Source organism: Propithecus coquereli, unplaced genomic scaffold, assembly GCF_000956105.1.
Source record: "Propithecus coquereli isolate 6110/MARCELLA unplaced genomic scaffold, Pcoq_1.0 Scaffold66, whole genome shotgun sequence".
In the NCBI taxonomy this organism is placed as follows: Eukaryota; Metazoa; Chordata; class Mammalia; order Primates; family Indriidae; genus Propithecus; species Propithecus coquereli.
In genome coordinates, this window is record NW_012152618.1 from 10,168,578 (window position 1) to 10,185,600 (window position 17,023).

General features: G+C 51.8%; 1 protein-coding gene across 1 annotated transcript; it reads right to left on the reverse strand.

Annotated features, from left to right (window-relative positions):
• Positions 1-4,092: 4,092 nt before the first annotated feature.
• On the reverse strand, positions 4,093-7,278 carry LOC105823218 (zinc finger protein 764-like). Its single transcript, XM_012660369.1, has 3 exons — positions 6,862-7,278; positions 6,609-6,722; positions 4,093-5,889 (listed from the first exon to the last, which is right to left on the reverse strand). The coding sequence occupies exons 1-3, from the start codon at positions 7,055-7,057 to the stop codon at positions 4,961-4,963; spliced, it is 1,239 nt and encodes a 412-aa protein (XP_012515823.1). The 5' UTR covers positions 7,058-7,278; the 3' UTR covers positions 4,093-4,960.
• Between the last annotated feature and the right edge of the window lie 9,745 nt (positions 7,279-17,023).

Consider the following 17,023-nt stretch of genomic DNA (forward strand, 5'->3'; position numbering starts at 1 on the left):
TCTTTTCTGTTACCCTGCCTCTCCCCTCCACCTTCCCCAAAGCCTGAATTTAACTCAACCCCTGGGAGCCCTAGTCCGTGGTTCCTGGATTTTCTTACAGGGAGGCTGGATTCCTTCCAGGTGATTCAGAGTAGTTCAGGAGGGGAACTGGACAGAGAGAGAACCAGCTAGCCTCTAAGGCACCTAAGAACTCTTCAGTCCTGTCTGACTTGAATGGAGGCTTGTAGAGGAAGGGAACCTGAGAAACACTGCCCCAGGTGCAGCTTTGAATTGAGAAAGTGACCCTGGAAAGACAACTTAATATCATCCAATTCTCCTCCTTTTTCTACCCTTCATGCTGAAACAAGTTTGGCAGCGTTCTTGACAGTTAATGAGCCAAATTCTCCCGTGAGTGATGCGGCAGCCATGGATTGTGTGTTTTCTTGTCCATCCAGACAAACTAAGGGAAGATACTGGGTGGGAGGAAAAATGGCATCTTCTATTCTCAAGAGATGAGAACAAGAATCTGTGGAATGCCAGGTGGTAAAAGGCTGAAGAAAATCTCAATAAAGGCTTACAAATAGGATCACAGAGGTCATCCCAGTAATGAAATGGGGTACCTTTTTGTCCTCCAAAGGAACAGCTTCCAGCTCCATGCCTCTCTCCCATCTCAATGTCTATTTGTTCTAAAACCTTTGCCAAGAATGGCTCACACAGTCCAGCAGCAGAGAGCCCACGCTGGCAGAACACCTTACAAGTGCAGCACTGATCGTGAGAAGAGCTGGACATGGGGTGCTCCCTGGTCACGCCTATAGCACTCACACAGGTGAGAAACAAAAGTTCCTCTGAAGACACTTTTCTCTGACCTCCAACTGGCTTATCCGCCACAAAATCCATGCAGGAGAGGAGCCACACGCTACAAAATGTGTGGTGAGGCCTCCAGCCACAGCCCTGACAAGGTCCACTGCTTGTACTCTTCTTACCATGAGCCACAAGTCCCAATTGTGGCAGAAGTTGGGCCAGGACTTCAAGCTGCTGCGGCACCAGCATTTGCATGTGGAAATTCAGCCTCACCAGTTCCTAGGGTAAAAGAGTAGCTAATTTCCAGCCAGCCTCTGCCATCCACACTCCCCCAGCAGTGAGAGGCTTTAAGCTCATGATAGCTTCTGATAAGGGGTGCAAGTTGACCCAGCACCAACTAATCCAAGGCAGAAGAAACTTGGGAGTCTGTTGGCCTTGTTCTATCACTGCATCCATGGTGAGGAGGAGCCCCATACATGTCCTGAGTTGGGCGGCACAGCATCATCCCCTGGTGTACGGCAGCACAGAGCCATTTGGTGTGCAGCCAAGGCTTATGGTCCAACCAACATGGCCAAAACTTCAGGGCTCAGGCTAGAGAGAGCACTCACAAAGGTTCTTGGTGTGACAGGGACTTCTGCATGCACTGCTCCCTTCCTGCATGCAAAGGACAAGCCCTCTAAAAGGCCTTCATTTGGATGCCAGAAGAGATACCCCAGTATATTCAACATGATTCCAGCTACCCAAGAGGAGACCAACCACAGCACAGGCCCTTTGGGAAGAACAAAGGAAATGGAAATCTTTGTGTGTGAGTAGGTCAACCCCTGGCCTGACATTTGGGACAGGCCCTGGGACCAACCAGTACTCTTGCAAAACTAAGAGCAATTAGAAAATACCATTTTGTTCAGAGTTCAGGTTCTCTCAAACTTTTGCAGGCCTAAAATTCCATCCCTGGAGATTCTGATTCAATAGGCAAGGAGCAGGCCCAGGGAGACAGCTACACATTTTTCAAAGATACCCCATGTGATTCTGTGGCAGAGAGCCTTACTTTGGAAATAATGACCTAGAGTAGGTTTCACCTTCTTTGGGTCATAAACCTCTTTGCATGGCCTATTCCTAGAAAGACACACATACATAAACATTCCAGGGAATTTTAGGAGTCTATGGAGCTCAGATTAATACCTACCTTCATTTTATTTATTTCATTTATTTTTATTTATTTATTTACTTATTTTAAGACAGAGTCTTGCTCGTCTCCCTGGGTAGAGTGCAGTGCTGTCATCATAGCTCACTGCAACCTCAAACTCCTTGGTTCAAGTGATCCTCCTCTCTCATTCTCCTGAGTAGCTGGGACTACAGACATGTACCACCACGCCTGGCTAATTTTTCCATATTTAGTAGAGATGGGGTCTCACTTTTGCTCAGGCTGGTCTCGAACTCCTGACCTCAAGCAATCCTGCGGACTCAGCCTCCCAGAGTGCTAGGATTATAGGTGTGAGCCACCGCGCCTGCACTCTACCTTCATTATTAAATGCCCTGGACAAACTAGGGGTGGGCCATATGGCCATGGCCTTCGCTTCTCACTCTGGCTGGTCATTAGCGTGGGGCTTATTCTGTCCAGTGCAGAAAAACATTTCCCCCAATGCACCAATGCAGCCCTGGGAAAACCCTCTTCCAGGCTTAAACTGCTTCTGCAGCTGAGCCTCAAAGACCTGTGGTAGCAGAGATAAAAGGGAGCCCGGCCTTTGATAAAAGTATCCATGCCAAGAAACGAGGAGCTCAGAATGAAGGGGCTGAGGCTTAGGGGTTTCAGGACACTAAAAAATTGACAAAATGGTGGGAAGCTGGGTCATGGGGGCAGGAAACAGAGGAGCTGGGTCTGGTTTCTGGGCCCTAAGCTTCAAAGTACTCAGAGATCTCTAAGTAGTAATTATGGCACCTTTAATCAGCAAGCTGAAGACAGGTCCAGATCTGGCTTTGAGTCTGGGCTGAGAACTGGTGTTGACAACCGAGCTCTCCCCAGGCAGCGCCGAGGGCTAGGGGAGGGGATGAGGTTGTATGCTGGGAATTAAAAGCTGGCACAAAGGTTGCTCCTACTGCCACGGTGCCTCTTCTCACCCCAAATGCCCCTTGTGACAAGGTGGCACACAAGTCTGGCACACCCAGAAAAGCTTAGGGTGAGGGAGGACTTGGTGGCAGGAAATTTGAAAATGAGGTTGAAATCAAGTGAGTTCATTACTTCGCCTGAACAGTGCCTTTTCTCTAAATTTTCTACCTTTCTTAGAAGTTTCTCCAGGTTGCTAAGTCTGGTTTCTTCCTCCCTAGGTAGGCCAGACACAGAGCCGAGACGGGCGAATAAGGCAAGGGCACAAAGGCCAGCAGAAGACATAGGCCCTTGCTACTTACTCCTCTCTGAGGTGAAGTGTTGCCCTGTCCAGAGGCAGGACAGGCTCTGCCCATGGCTGGCAGCTTCCATTACGAGGACAAGGTAGGTCTCTGACCACAAAGGAATTAGTGGTAGATGGGTAATGGAGTCACAGGTGACAGGTGAGGGATTCTGTATAGAGTTTGAGAATACAGATGGGCACAGTCCCCTTTGGCTATAAATCTAACCCCAAATGTTCCTGGCCTAGTCCCCTTCTGTTCATGATGGTGGATACCCAAAGACAGCAAAGATACAAGCTTTGCTCGTTTGCCTTGGGACTCTCATCTCTGGCTGGTTTCTCTATTGCCTTGGTCTTTCACGTGTCTGTTTTGTCAAACTCATCTGGTACCTGGGCTTTGCTGACACTTGACTAGTCTGTCCCAATCTAGCTCAGTGCATGGGTATTACTACAGGGAGTGGGCAGATGCCCCCAGAACCTGGCTCACCACTGGCAAGGAACTCAGGAGTGATGTGGTAGAGACAGCAGTAAGCTAAGAAGCCTGGAGTCTCACTAGGTGTATGATCTTGGACAGATTGCTCGACCTTCCCTGGTCTCAGTGTCCCCAACTACAAAAGATTGGGAAAGCTAAGATCTCCTCCACTTCAAAAATGTGATGAGACCCTCCTCGCTGGTTCTAGGGTGTCTAAGAAGACCTCAGGGTGCCCAAGGAGGACTGCAGAGAATGCTGGGGTCTTCCCCTTCAAAAATTGCCAGTCAGCCGAGAGTGGGACTGTGGCACAGCAGACATATCACTTGGTTTGGGATGAAAGATTCAATCCTGACTGACTCTTCAGCAAGTTGCTTCCTTCCCCAGGCACTTACGAGGGTGAAATGCACTGATAGAGGAGATAGTGCTCTGTAAACCATAAAATGTGATACAAGCCAAGATCTAAAATAAAGGCTGCTTTTACTTTTCTCCTGCTGCCATGTCACATATGTGCTTTCTACCTGCCATCCTTTCTCTCCGAGCCCAGAAACCCTCAATGCTGTAGGCCACAGTTTGCAAATTCAAATGACCACAGGAGCCCAGCAGGTCGGACAGATGAGTGGGAAATGCCAGGTGGAGACAGCCTGCTTTGGCAGATATGTGGGTTCAAAAAATACTTCACGTTCTTCTTTGCTCTACTTTAAGAAAAACACCAAAAACACTAAAAGCGAGCCATGATGACTGGCGCCGATGCTTGGTTTGAGCCGCCAAGGAGTGGCAGGACCGCATGGGCAGCTGCTGCCCGGCTCCCATCAACTGTGGTTTTGTGGGAGCTTGGGTTGAGTTGCCAAATCTTTGGATTTTTCAAGAGAAGCCAGAAACTGGGATTTTTGTGTAAAATATCCCGACTTTTAAATCTTGACTACAAATTCATTACACTTAAAAACACTGCCTGGGCCAAAATAAATACATAAATACATTCAGTACATGGCCATCGGTTTTTAACTTGTGCAATAAAAACACAATGGGTAAAATGAGGTTCTCCCTTTAACACTTCTGAGCTAAGAAACAGCCTTTGCTTCCCCATATGGAGGATTAGTGGGGGTTCTTACCTCAACCCTGCCTCAGCAAAGGGAACCTCTGGTCTGGGGCAGGAGGGAGCAAGGTGTCAGCAGATGAAGCTGGTGAGGGCCTACGATGCAACTGTGCTCATGCCCCAGGCCCAGCTCTTGCCAAGAATCCTTAGCCCTCCCTGCAGGCTGCCAGAGGCTCAGGCCCCTGAGCCCATCTTCGGCCTCAGGCAATGTCTAGAGCTTTACCCTTTCCCTTGTCACTTTTGAGGCCACCTCCCACACTCCTGGAATATCTCTGGGTAGAGCTGGAAGCCCACAGGTGGGTCCAGGTCCCCTCGGCCAGGAGCTAGGGGCACAGACAGCCCACTAGCACCCCGGCCCCTGCGCCCCCTGGCCCCTGGCCGATGGACCCACTGGTGCTTGGCCATGGCTGATTTCTGGCCAAAGCACCTGCCACACTGAGGACATGGGTAGGGGCGCTCGCCACTGTGAGTGCGCCTGTGGGCTGCCATCTCCGAGCTCTGGCGGAAGCAGCGCCCGCAGTCTGGGCATGGGTAGGGCTTCTCGCCCGTGTGGGTGCGCACGTGGCGCCGAAGGTCTGAAGCATGGGCGAAGGCGCGGCCACAGTCCGGGCAGGGGAAGGGAGTCTCGCCACTGTGCACCCGCTGGTGCTGGTAGAGGGCAGAGCTCTGGCTGAAGCAGCGGCCACAGTCAGCACAGCGGTAGGGCTTCTCGCCAGTGTGGACCCGCAGGTGGGTGGTGAGGGCAGAGCGCTGGGTGAAGGCCCGGCCACAGTCAGGGCAGCGGTGGGGCCGCTCCCCTCGGTGGGTGGCCCGGTGCTTGCTGAGGGAGGAAGCCTGGCTGAAGCCCTTGCCGCAGTCAGGGCAGCGGAAGGGCTTCTCGCCTGTGTGGCTGTAGAGGTGCTCCACCAGCGTGGAGCGCCAGGCAAAGCTCTTCCCGCACATGTAGCAGCCATGGCGCTTGTCTGCTCGTGGGACAGGGGGGTGGGCACAGAGCGGGGGACGACCCCGGCGAGACACCTTGGACGCCTGCTCCAAACCATAAGGGAACCCAGCAGAGGGGAGCTGGGGAGCCTTCAGCCCAAGAGGCCGGGCAGCCACCGGAAGGGTCTTCTCCAGTGCTTCAGTCCCTTCCCTTGGTCTTTTCTCTTCCTTGTTTCTGGAATCTGCTGGGAGATAAGGGGAGAGCTCAGACTCTGGCTCGTCCTGGTCCTTCAATCCCACACCCCACATGGTGACAAACAAGTCTCTTAGATACAGCCGCCTTCTGGACCCATGGCTGCCCCTGGGACTCAGTGCAGCAGGGAAGCTGGGAGTGACACTTTTTCCTCAGCTGCAGAGACAGAAAGAGGAGGGGAAGGAAGGAACAGTATATGCTTCTCAGAGCTGGGGCAATGTCCCTAGGAGGGAAGGGAGAGATAACAACATCCGAGCTGGATCATGAAGGATGAGTGGACACTTGAGGATGCTCCAGCAGGAATGGAGCAAAGAAAGGCATGAAAGTGGCCAGCACTGGTGAGTTCAGCGGGGCTGGGCACTCTGCAAAGGTTGACAAGAGGAACTGAAAGTAGAAAACAGGGAAAGCCAGGTGGCCAGAGGTGCCAGCTGTAGGAAAACACAGGGAGGTGATGTAGAGATACAGTCCACAGAGTTTAGATGTGAGGAGCCAGAGGCCGAGAGCTGGGCGTGGAGAGGCAGGTGTGGCAGGACCACGTCACAATCACAGCCGCTTTCTAGGCTGCATCAGGGGCCAGGCATAACGGCCTGGCCTAGCTGGGAAGGCAACGCAGGGAAGCTGCTAAGCTACTAACTGGACTTGGCAGAGGACACCGGGATGGGCCAGGCATGGAGAAATCCCCATGGGACTGAGGATCCGATACTTCACCTGGGTCCGCTTCTGTCGTACACTTCGCCACCTCCGGATCCTGGGCATCCAGACCCCACAGTTCAGCCTCTTCCTCCACCCAGGAGATGAGCGCCGGCTTGGTGCCTCCGACTCCTGGGGAAGAAGAAGGCAAAGCTCACACTGCGGGAAGGCCGCCCATACAGGGGAGCCCAGGGCCTCCCACTCCACGTGCAGGACCCAGACGGGGCAGGGCACACGGGGATGTGGCCCAGGCGTGCAGGTCGGGCCTCACCGAGCGCGCCCAGGTGGCCGTAGGTCTCCCGCATCACGTCCCGATACAGGGCCCTCTGCGCTGGCCGCAGACACCCCCACTCCTCCGGAGAGAAGTACACGGCCACGTCCGCGAATCTCACGGCCCAGGGCTTCCTCCACTCGGACCCGGCCCCGTTTGGTTCTAAGGCGGGGAGCGGGGCTAGAGGCGGCGCCATGGGAACTGCCAGCCCCGGCGGCGGGCCAGCCACCTCCCCTTGCCGAGCCTGGGTTTGTGGAGCCTCCGGCGCTCAAGAACACCCAGCAGCCTGGGCCCAGGGGTCGGAGGGCTGTCATCAGGGCCGCGCGAGAGCAGGCACCGGCCTCTCACGGGCCACTAGAGTGGATGAAAACCAAAAGCGGGTGGCTGCGAGGGCATAATCAGGACTGGAAGATGCTGTCATAAAAAATGGCGGCAACGCGGCCTCTCGAACTTTGCTCCCACGCAGTCGTGCCCCACGGTGACGCCCCGCCCGCCCCCCCCCCGGTATCTACGGGTCGCTTTGTCTTCGTGCCATCACCCAAGATGGCCGCCGCGGCTACAAGCGCCAGTCCTGAAAACCCGCCGAGCAGCTCCAGACCGGGCAGGCAGCCGCGAGACTCCGCCCGGGTTTACAGGAATAAAGGAGCGCCCCGCGGGAGGTGGCCAGCCGCTCGGCTACGGGGAATTCGGACGTTAGTTTTTGTCTCTGGACCGTTAATAATCGGGCTCGAGCCCATCATTACCGGACGACCATCACTCTCTCGTTCTGTCCTCCTTATCTCACAATCTGGGTGACCAGGCTGGGTACGGTGGCTCACGCCTGTAATCCCAGCACTCTGGGAGGCAGAGGCGGGAGGATCGCTTGAGGTCAGGAGTTTGAGACCAGCCTGAGCAAGAGTGAGACACACACACTGCCATTCCATCTTTACTAAAAATAGAAAAAATTAGCCAGGCATGATGGTACATGCCTGTAGTCCCAGCTACTCGGGAGGCTGAGGCAGGAGGATCCCCTGAGCCCAGGAGTCTGTGGTTGCTGTGAGCAAGCTGACACCACAGCACTCTAGCCTGGGCAACAGAGCGAGACTCTGTCTCAAAACAACAACAACAACAAAAAAAAACACAACTGGTGACAGCAGCCTTTCCTAACGTTGAGGGTAAAGAAAAAAATGGAAAGTTTACAAGAGAATCTTCTCTATTATAAGCTGGTTAGAGGCTGAAATTCTGGATGTTCCTAGGTCGTGGAGGCACCGGGAGAGAGCAGGGTAAGGTGTGCGGAAGGTCACAAGGCTCCTCTTTCCTACAAGCTTACTTGTTCCCCACATGCTATGCAGGATGCCTCCCCAAGATCTAGGTACTACCTCTTGCTGTAGTCTGGCTCTCCAGCTCCCCATCACAGACCCACCCACCTCCCTGCCCCTGCAGGGATGTCCCACAAGAACCTCGGACTCTGCATGGCTCAAACTGAACTGCTCCCCCTGGTCTTTACCTCAGTAAATGTCACCACCTCTTCCCACAAACCTTCTTCTAACATTTATTGACTGCCTACTGTGCTCCCACATGCCTTCATAAACACTGTGCCCTAGGAAGACCTGATATTTTTCTTCTGGCTGGCTAAATCAATCACAGCATTTCACACACTTTGTGGAAAGGACTTCACCTTTGGGGTAGGTCTCGTGTCTGGCCTGGAGCTCGTCTGCCTGCCTCCTTTCAAAGGCCTCCCTTAGGCTTCAGCCTGACACCTTGCAGCTGGTGGATGCTTCTCCCCACTGCCAGGGGAGCTGTGCAAGTAGCAAGAGCTGATCACAGCAGAAAGCAGGGAGGGGCAGGGAGAGAAGACAAAAAGCTTGGAAGGGGTCAGCCTGGCCAAGGAGAAAGGTTTGTTGGAAGGCAGGTCAGAAAGGCTGAGGATGCAGAGTTGCCCAGGGGGGTTTCGACCCAGCCCTAGCCCTCTCAGGCCCCTGAAGGACACAAGACAAAAGTGAAAACTGCCCTTAAGAGCAATGGCATTCTGTCATTTGTCAGCACCCACCCCTCAGCACCCCCAGGCCTAGGTAGAGTTCTGGGTAGTGTTGGAAGCTCTCTAGGGGTCTGGACCCTCCTAGGGAAGAACCAGGGACAGAATTCGCATCCCTCGGGCTCAGCCCCTGATGCCCACAACACCAGGTCAGTGGCCCCAACTGGCACCTCAGGCTGAAGCACTGCCCATGGTGGAAAAGGTGGAGAGTACCTGCCCCTTTGGGTCAGCAGGTAGCATTAGAGGCATTCACTGTGGGAGAAGCAGGCACTGCACTAGCTGTCCACAAAGGGTCACTCACTCCCTGGAAGACACTGAGCTAGGCTGAAGGTATTGGTGAAGGCTGAACATGCTTGGCACAGGAATGAGGGTGCCAGGAGAGTGCCAGGTGTTGAGGCCACGTGCAGACTGAGGGCTTAGGGGAGGCCTGGTTACAGGGAGCCTTGGCCAGAGGCTCAGGAAATAGGTCAGTGTCTCTGACGCCAGGGCTCATGACAACTCCCAAATAGATTATCTCTGCTGGCTCCTTCCAAATGTATCATTTTTCGGAATGGCCATTGGGAAGCAGCATATTCAAAACTTACCTCTGGCCCTGTCAACTCCCCAAGGCTTACTCATATGCAGGTGATAGATTCAACCTTCACAACAGCAGAAGTATTCAGATGGGTACCTAGGCCCTAGAACCCACCCCCCACCCCCGGACTGTGCTGGCCAATTGAGGGGCTCACCAGGCAGGGAGATTCCCACACACTTCAAGGCTAACCAGAGGAGCAGCTGTTATCAGGCCTAGGGACCTGCAGAGGTGAACTGCCTCCATCCTGAACTTTTTCAGGAGAGAGAGAGTCTCACTCTTGCTCAGGCTGGTCTCAAACTGAGCTCAAGCGATCCTCCCTCCTCAGCCAGCCTCCCAGAGTGCTAGAATTACAGGCGTGAGCCACCATGCCTGGCCCATCCTGAACTTGAATTCACACACTGCCACTGAATTGGATGATTCATACAATGTGGCCTGATCATGGTACCCCTGGATGTCTCAAATCCAATTAAGTAAGAAAGAGAAGGTCAATCCCAGCCTCCAGTGGGTGTCAAAAATTCAGTTTAGCAAAAATTAGTGTCAACGGCAACAAGGAACATGTGGATAGCGTTTCTTGCTCAACAAAACATTTTCCCTTCTAGCTGGAACTGGGACATCACCCCCATTTCTCACTTTTCTGGCTTCCTCCTTCCTGGGGATCCTGAGTGTTTGTAGCCCCCAGCTGGAACTCCTCCACCCAGGAGATGAGGGTTGGTTTGGGGTCTTGGAAGCCTGGGGAAGAACACTGATCACTCAAGAAACATCCTAAGACTACCTATGCATTCATTTGATGAAAATGTACTGGGCACCTCTTTGTGAGCCAGGCATTGTTTTAGATGTTCTGGGTGTTGAAGACATTGGTGAACAAGATAAAAGTTCCTGCACAATAAGTTTATACTAAGCTAGGGGAGAGATATACAGGGTATGAATTCAGCTGGCCCGAGTTTGGAGAAGACCTTTTGGGCAGATCGTACTGGGGGCTATACAGATTAGCATAGAGCCACACTTGTGAGGAGGCGCCTAGCATGGGACAGAAAGGCTTCTGGTGGAATTTCTTGGAGATAGCATTTGAGGGCATTGAAGGTTGGGTTAGATTTGGAGGTGTAGGTAGCCTATATAGAGCACAATAGCAAAAGTAAAGGCTCAAAGGCTAGTTAAGCTAGAGACAGTCTGGAAAACAAAGATTCCATTTAGCTGGAGCTAAATGAGATCGCTTGCCTGGAGGGAAAGATTGGGTTTGAATTTGAGGTTACTGAGCCTTGAGGACCGTTGTGGCACATAGCCTCCGAACTTTTTGCAAGAGGCCCTTGGGGAGCCACTGGAGGAGGAAGCAGGGAAGGCTGTTACAAATTTCAGTGAGGCTGATGTGGCAGGATGACAGGAAATGGAGACCCGGGGCAGGAGTGGGGCGATTCAGGCATCCACTCCACCCACCCCCCTTCCCTTTTCAGAGATCCGACCCGGTTGGGCCTCACCGAGAGCGCCCTGAGGCCCTAGGTTTCCCGAGTCACGCCCCGGTACAGGACGTGTACAGCCCTGAGCCGCAGACACTCCCACTGCTCCAGGGAGAAGTGCACAGCCACGTCCGCGAAGCTGTCAGCCCTCGGGCTCTTTCCCCTTCTGGGTCCCGCCAGCTTTCCCAGGTACAAGCACAGGAAGCCCGGAGGAGGGAGGCAGAGGATTCGGTCTGTGGATGGGGTGGAGGGGATTCTCGGGGCCCCGAGACAGGAAGTAGCTTTGGGTGGCTCCGCTCTAGGACAGCGAGAAACAACCAGTTATGCGAACTCGGTGGTTCCGGGGGCCAAGAAAATAGCGCCCTCGGAAAAAAGGGCAACACTCTAGCCTCTTCTCGTGCTAGAAAAATACTTTTAACAGCTTGAATGTCGACCTGGTGTTGGTGACCTTGTTCGTTCCCCTTCGAGTTGTCCCTTGCTGTTCCTCTTAAGCGGCCTTGGCAGCGCCCTGCCCATAGTTAAGATGGCCGTGGCCGCGTCGGCGTCCGAGCTCAGGCCGAGCGGGGCAGGGCGAGGCTCAGGCGTCTGAACGCGGGCGGCTGTGAGGGCTCTAGGAGAGAGTGACAGAGCCGGGATTCCGGGGGCCGCCGGCCTGATGTCTGCCTCCCAATCGCGCGAGAAGGCTCACTCAGTGACTGAATCTTTAAAAATATATAATTCTGGCAAACTCGTTCATTTATCAAAACGATTTTTTTTTCATTTACAAGGTACGGAAGAATATTTAGTGACGTCTCCTCCCACCCTATTCCTCTATTAACAGTTTCTTAAATATTCTTCCAGAGATAGTCTAGCCATTTATATTTCCACACACTTACTAGCTCTTTAACACAGGACACCGTGCCCTAGATTTCAATTCCTTAGAGTTCGGAGTCATTTTGCAGAAGAGAGAACCGAAGCCCATTCGTTACCCAAGGTCGGACAGCCGGTTAGTGATTCCAGGTCTTCAGAGTCCAAAACGCCAGCCTTTTCCACCGCTTCGCACCGCCCCCTCCAGGCCTGTTCCAGAAAAGCAGTGTGAACACTTCGAATTTGCTGACCCCTGCTGACCACGTCAAAATGAACTGGATTTTTAATTTATTAAGTTATGATTTAAAAATTTAAAAAAAAGTTAGCCAGGCATGGCAGCTCAAGCCTGTAATCTTAGCACTGTGGGAGGCAGAGGTGGGAGGATCGCTTGAGGCCGGGAGTTCGAGACCAGCCTAAGCAAGAGTGAGACCCCCCCCAAACGAAAAGTAGAAAAATTAACCATGCGTTGTGGTGCGCACCTGTAGTCCTAGTTACTTGGGAGACTGAGGCAAGAGAATTGCTTGAACCCAGGAATTTGAAGTTGCAGTGAGCTATGATGACACCACTGTACTCTAGCCCAGGCGACAGAGCAAGACCCTGTCTCTACAAAAAATACAGAAGCTAACCAGGCATGGTGGCCTGTGTCTGTAGTCCCTGCTATTCGGGCGACTGAGGTAGGAGGATCGCTTGAGCCCAGGAGTTTGAGGCTGCAGTGAGCTATGATGACACCACTACACTCTACCCTTGGCAACAGAGCAAGACCCTGTCCCAAGAAAGAAATAAATGAATAAGTTATGATTGTATAAAAAAATTAGATGAGGCCGGGCGCGGTGGCTCACACCTGTAATCCTAGCACTCTGGGAGGCCGAGGCGGGTGGATCGCTCAAGGTCAGGAGTTCAAGACCAGCCTGAGCAAGAGCAAGACCCTGTCTCTACTAAAAATAGAAAGAAATTATCTGGACAACTAAAAATATATATACAGGAAAAAATTAGCCGGGCATGGTGGCGCATGCCTGTAGTCCCAGCTACTCGGGAGACTGAGGCAGAAGGATCGCTTGAACCCAGGAGTTTGAGGTTGCTGTGAGCTAGGCTGACACCACGGCACTCTAGCCCAAGCAACAGAGCAAGACTCTGTCTCAAAAAAAAAAAAAAAAAATTAGATGAGTTACTGGACATCAGATCTCTTTGTGTTAATGCTCCTCTTTAAATATGCTTCAGATTTCCCAATCCCAAACTCTCCAAACCATACAAGAACTGCAGTTGATGCTGTGATATGACTAAAAAGATTAGTATTAGTTTACCTTGATTGATCATTTCCTAGGTAGTTCAACTCTGTTCTAAGTGCTCTAACCCGTTAATTCATTTAACCTTCACAACACTTCAGAGATAGGTACTCTTAATGATCAGGAAGCTAAGGCCCAGAGAGGTTACCTTGCTCCGGGCCACATAGCTAGTAAGTTACCAGGATTCAAACCCAGGCAGTCTGACTCCAGAAGCCTTGCAGGAATGCCTCAAATTATTGAAGGAAAAATTTCAGCAGCTAGAGAGAAGTGGGGTTTTAGGCCAGGTTACCAAGATGGAGTTGTAACATGGAGTAGTGCAAGAAGCAGAGACCCAGGTGGTTAGAAGAGCTGCTTCTGGCCATTTGTGCAATTCCATTCCATATTGTCTTATAAATGCAGAAAGAAAAATTTAAATGACAGGCTATGATAAGTATTGTGAAATAAATAAGAGGCTTATGTTTAGAGGTCATGTAATCGGGAGTGGGAAGTTATTCAGGTATTTAGGAAGTATGGGAAATTGCGCAGGAAGGAGGGTGACAGAAGCATCACAAAAGGCCTCCTGTACCAGCTTTCACTGGAGAGCTGCTCTTGCTCAGGCCCTTGATTTAAGCCTGGTGTCTCCTAGCTGGTTTCTGGGCTCCCAGCCTTTTGCCTTTCCCATCCATCTGGCCGTGCATCCTGGTGCAGCGAAGGAGGAAGGGCCTTCACTGGGAAATAAGGAGATTTGGGTTCCAGGCCTACCTCTGCCACTAACTCAACCGCATGACCTTAAGTATGTCCCCTCCTCTCTCTGGCTGAGCTTTCTGAGCATGTATTCTGTGGAACAGTATTCCCATGAGATGTTCTGTGGGAAAAAAAACACGCATTCTTCCCCATGCCCCTTGGAGAGTCCTCTTTAGCGCATTACAGTGCAGGGCAGTCTTCAATAAAGAAGCCTCTTCACCCACTGCTTCCCAAACCTGCTTAAAACATGGAATTAGCTCCAAGAGCTCCTGTCATCTCTAAATGCCATCACTCCAGGGCCACCCTGGGAACTGGCTCTTCCATCCTCCTCCTCACTCAGCCAAAAACCCAACTATCCTCCTGGGCTCCTCTGATGCCCTCGGCCCATGAACAGAACAGGCCCTGTCTGTTCGACTTCCAGCATTTACCTCTGCTTGTCTGCCACTCTTTTTCTACTTGCCCTGCTGCAGTCCATTCTCAGAGCAGCCAGAGTGGGTTTACTTTTTTTTTTTTGAGACAGAGTCTCACTGTGTTTCCCGGGCTAGAGTGAGTGCCATGGCATCAGCCTAGCTCACAGCAACCTCAAACTCCCGGGCTCAAGCGATCCTACTGCCTCAGCCTCCCGAGTAGCTGGGATTACCACCATGCCCGGCTAATTTTTTCTATATATTTTTAGTTGTCCGATTAATTTCTTTCTATTTTTAGTAGAGACGGGGTCTCGCTCTTGCTCAGGCTGGTTTCGAACTCCTGAGCTCAAACAATCCGCCCGCCTCGGCCTCCCAGAGTGCTAGGATTACAGGCGTGAGCCACCACGCCCGGCCAACTTTTTTAATGCCAATCAGATCACCTTAACATTGTTTAAGGTAGTAAAGTTTACATGAGGTCCCTAGAGTAGTCAAATTCAGAGACAGAAAGGAAAATGGTAGTTGCTGGGGGCTGGGGAGAGGGAGGAATAGGTAGTTAGTGTTTCCTGGGTGCAGAATTTCAGTTGGGGAAAATAAAAAAGCTCTGGGAGCTGGGTGCAGTGGCATGTACCTGTAGTCCCAGCTACTTGGGAGGCTAAGGCAGGAGGATTCCTTCAGCCTAGGAGTACAAGGTTGCAGTGAGCTGCAGTTGAGCCTGTGAGTAGCCACTGAGCTCTAGCCTGGACAACATGGCAAGACCCCGTCTCTAAAAAAAAAAAAAAAAAGCTCTGTAGATGAATGGGGGGTGACAATGTGAATATATTTAACACCTCTGAACTGTATACTTAAAAATAGTTTAAGTGGTAAATTTTATGTTATGTGTATTTTACCACGAAACAAAGACACAAACAACCAGTGGCTTCCGAATATATTGAGAATCCAATCCAAACTTCACATCATGACAAGCCAAAGCCTCTGTGGCCTGCCCCTCCCCTCTCCAAGCCCGTGTGTCAGTCTTCTCCACCCAGTGCGTCAGTCCAGCCAGTGTCCTTCCTGCACCTCACCCTGCACTCCTCCCTGGCTCAGAGCATCCCACCTGCTGTTCCCTCTGTTTGGAAACACCTTTATCCGCCACGCTCCCCTGGCCCCAACCTCCCCAGCCTCTGAAACCTGCCCTCCCCACTCCCACACCCTGCACCCCGTTCCCCCCTGGCCCCTCGTCATTTGGATTTCAGCCCAAATGTCTCCTCCTCACCATGGCCTAGCCTAAGCATCCATCTGCAACGTCTCAGCACATCGCTCTGTTTTAGCTCCTCTCTAGTGCTCATTATTTGCAATTACAGTACCTTGCTTTATTCATGCTCTGGGGTTTAGCCCTTGTCTCTCCCCACTAGAACATAAGCTCCAAGACAGTTCCTGTGTCTGTTTTTCCTGCTATATCCTGGCACACAGAACAGCACCTAGAACACGGCACCGGTGCTGATCCAGGCAGCTCCATGCTTGACACACAGAGCCTGGTTCTCCTCCTTCCCTGCCAGTGCCTTCTCCCTCCAGCTCTTCATGTTTGAAACCTCTGGGGCTTACTTGCTCACAGCTTGCATTGTCAGTCACTGACCCATGCAGATTCAATGGCAGAAGCCTCTCATGAGTACCCTTCCTCCCAATTCCAAGGTCACCACCCTTGGTCCCAGTTCCTGATAACCTCCACCTGGGAACAGATGCCCCATAGATCTCTAGTGTCCAGTCTCCTCCCACAGGTCACACTCCACACTGCTTTGCAAAAACATCTTCTGACAACACCTATCAAATAGCCCTGCTCCTGCTCAGGGATTTTTCTACGGTTCCTCAATGCCTACAGGATAAACCTCAAGCTCCTCTGCTGAGACCCATGGCCCCAGATTTGACGCCCCCATCTCAGCAGCATCTGTCTGCCATTCTTCCTTACCTAGTTCTTCGAGTTTCAGTCAAGTGGAACTGCTGACCATTCCCTATACATGCCTATCCAGGTCTACTGAAATCTTTCTCATTCTTCAAAGCCAGTGTGAAAGACCTCCTCCAGGAAGCCATCTGTGATTCAGAAGACCTGCCTGGGTCTCCTCTAGGTCCTGTCACATACTATTTTTTATTGTATTAGAATAATAACAACAATAACCAATGTTTATTAAAGACTAATGTGCAAGGCACTGCACATTACAGATTATCTCATGTAATCTCTGCATCAATATTATGAGGCAGGTGCTATTATCTAGGTCTTACAAATGAGCAAACTGAGGCCCACAGAGGGGACTTGAGCGAGAAGTGATTTGCCCAAGATCATACGACAGAAGGCAAGGCAGTCAGGCTGACTGCAGAGCCCACGCACCCAACCTCTGCTCCACGCTGCGCCCACGTTTCCTCCTTCCTATGTAACAAGCCTCCTTTGCTGCTCCCTCTGCCTGAAAATCTCCCCCCACACCAATTCCTACTGACTGCTACGGGAAGCACAGCCATCTCCTCCAAGCAGCACTTCCTGGCATGTCACTGACCAGGCTGGGTTAGGTGGCGCCTCTGGGCTTCCTCTGTCACAGTGCCAATCACTAGTTTCCCACATGGAATGTGAGACCTGAGTCAGCTGTGTCCACCGAGCTCAGCACAAAAACCCACAGAGGCCAGCAAAATGTGACCATGACACCCTGCCTCCTGAGTAGGCCTCTTTACTCTCTCTAAAGCGTAGGACGTCAAAAATAAGTCACTCTTTCTGCAAATGTTTATTGCAGATGGTGTTTGCTGAATGAATGAATAAATGAATGGGGTCAGCTTTCCTCATCTCAGAATTCTCTTATCACCTGGCATAGTCCCTTCAACAGAAGGCACTCGACACACAGTGA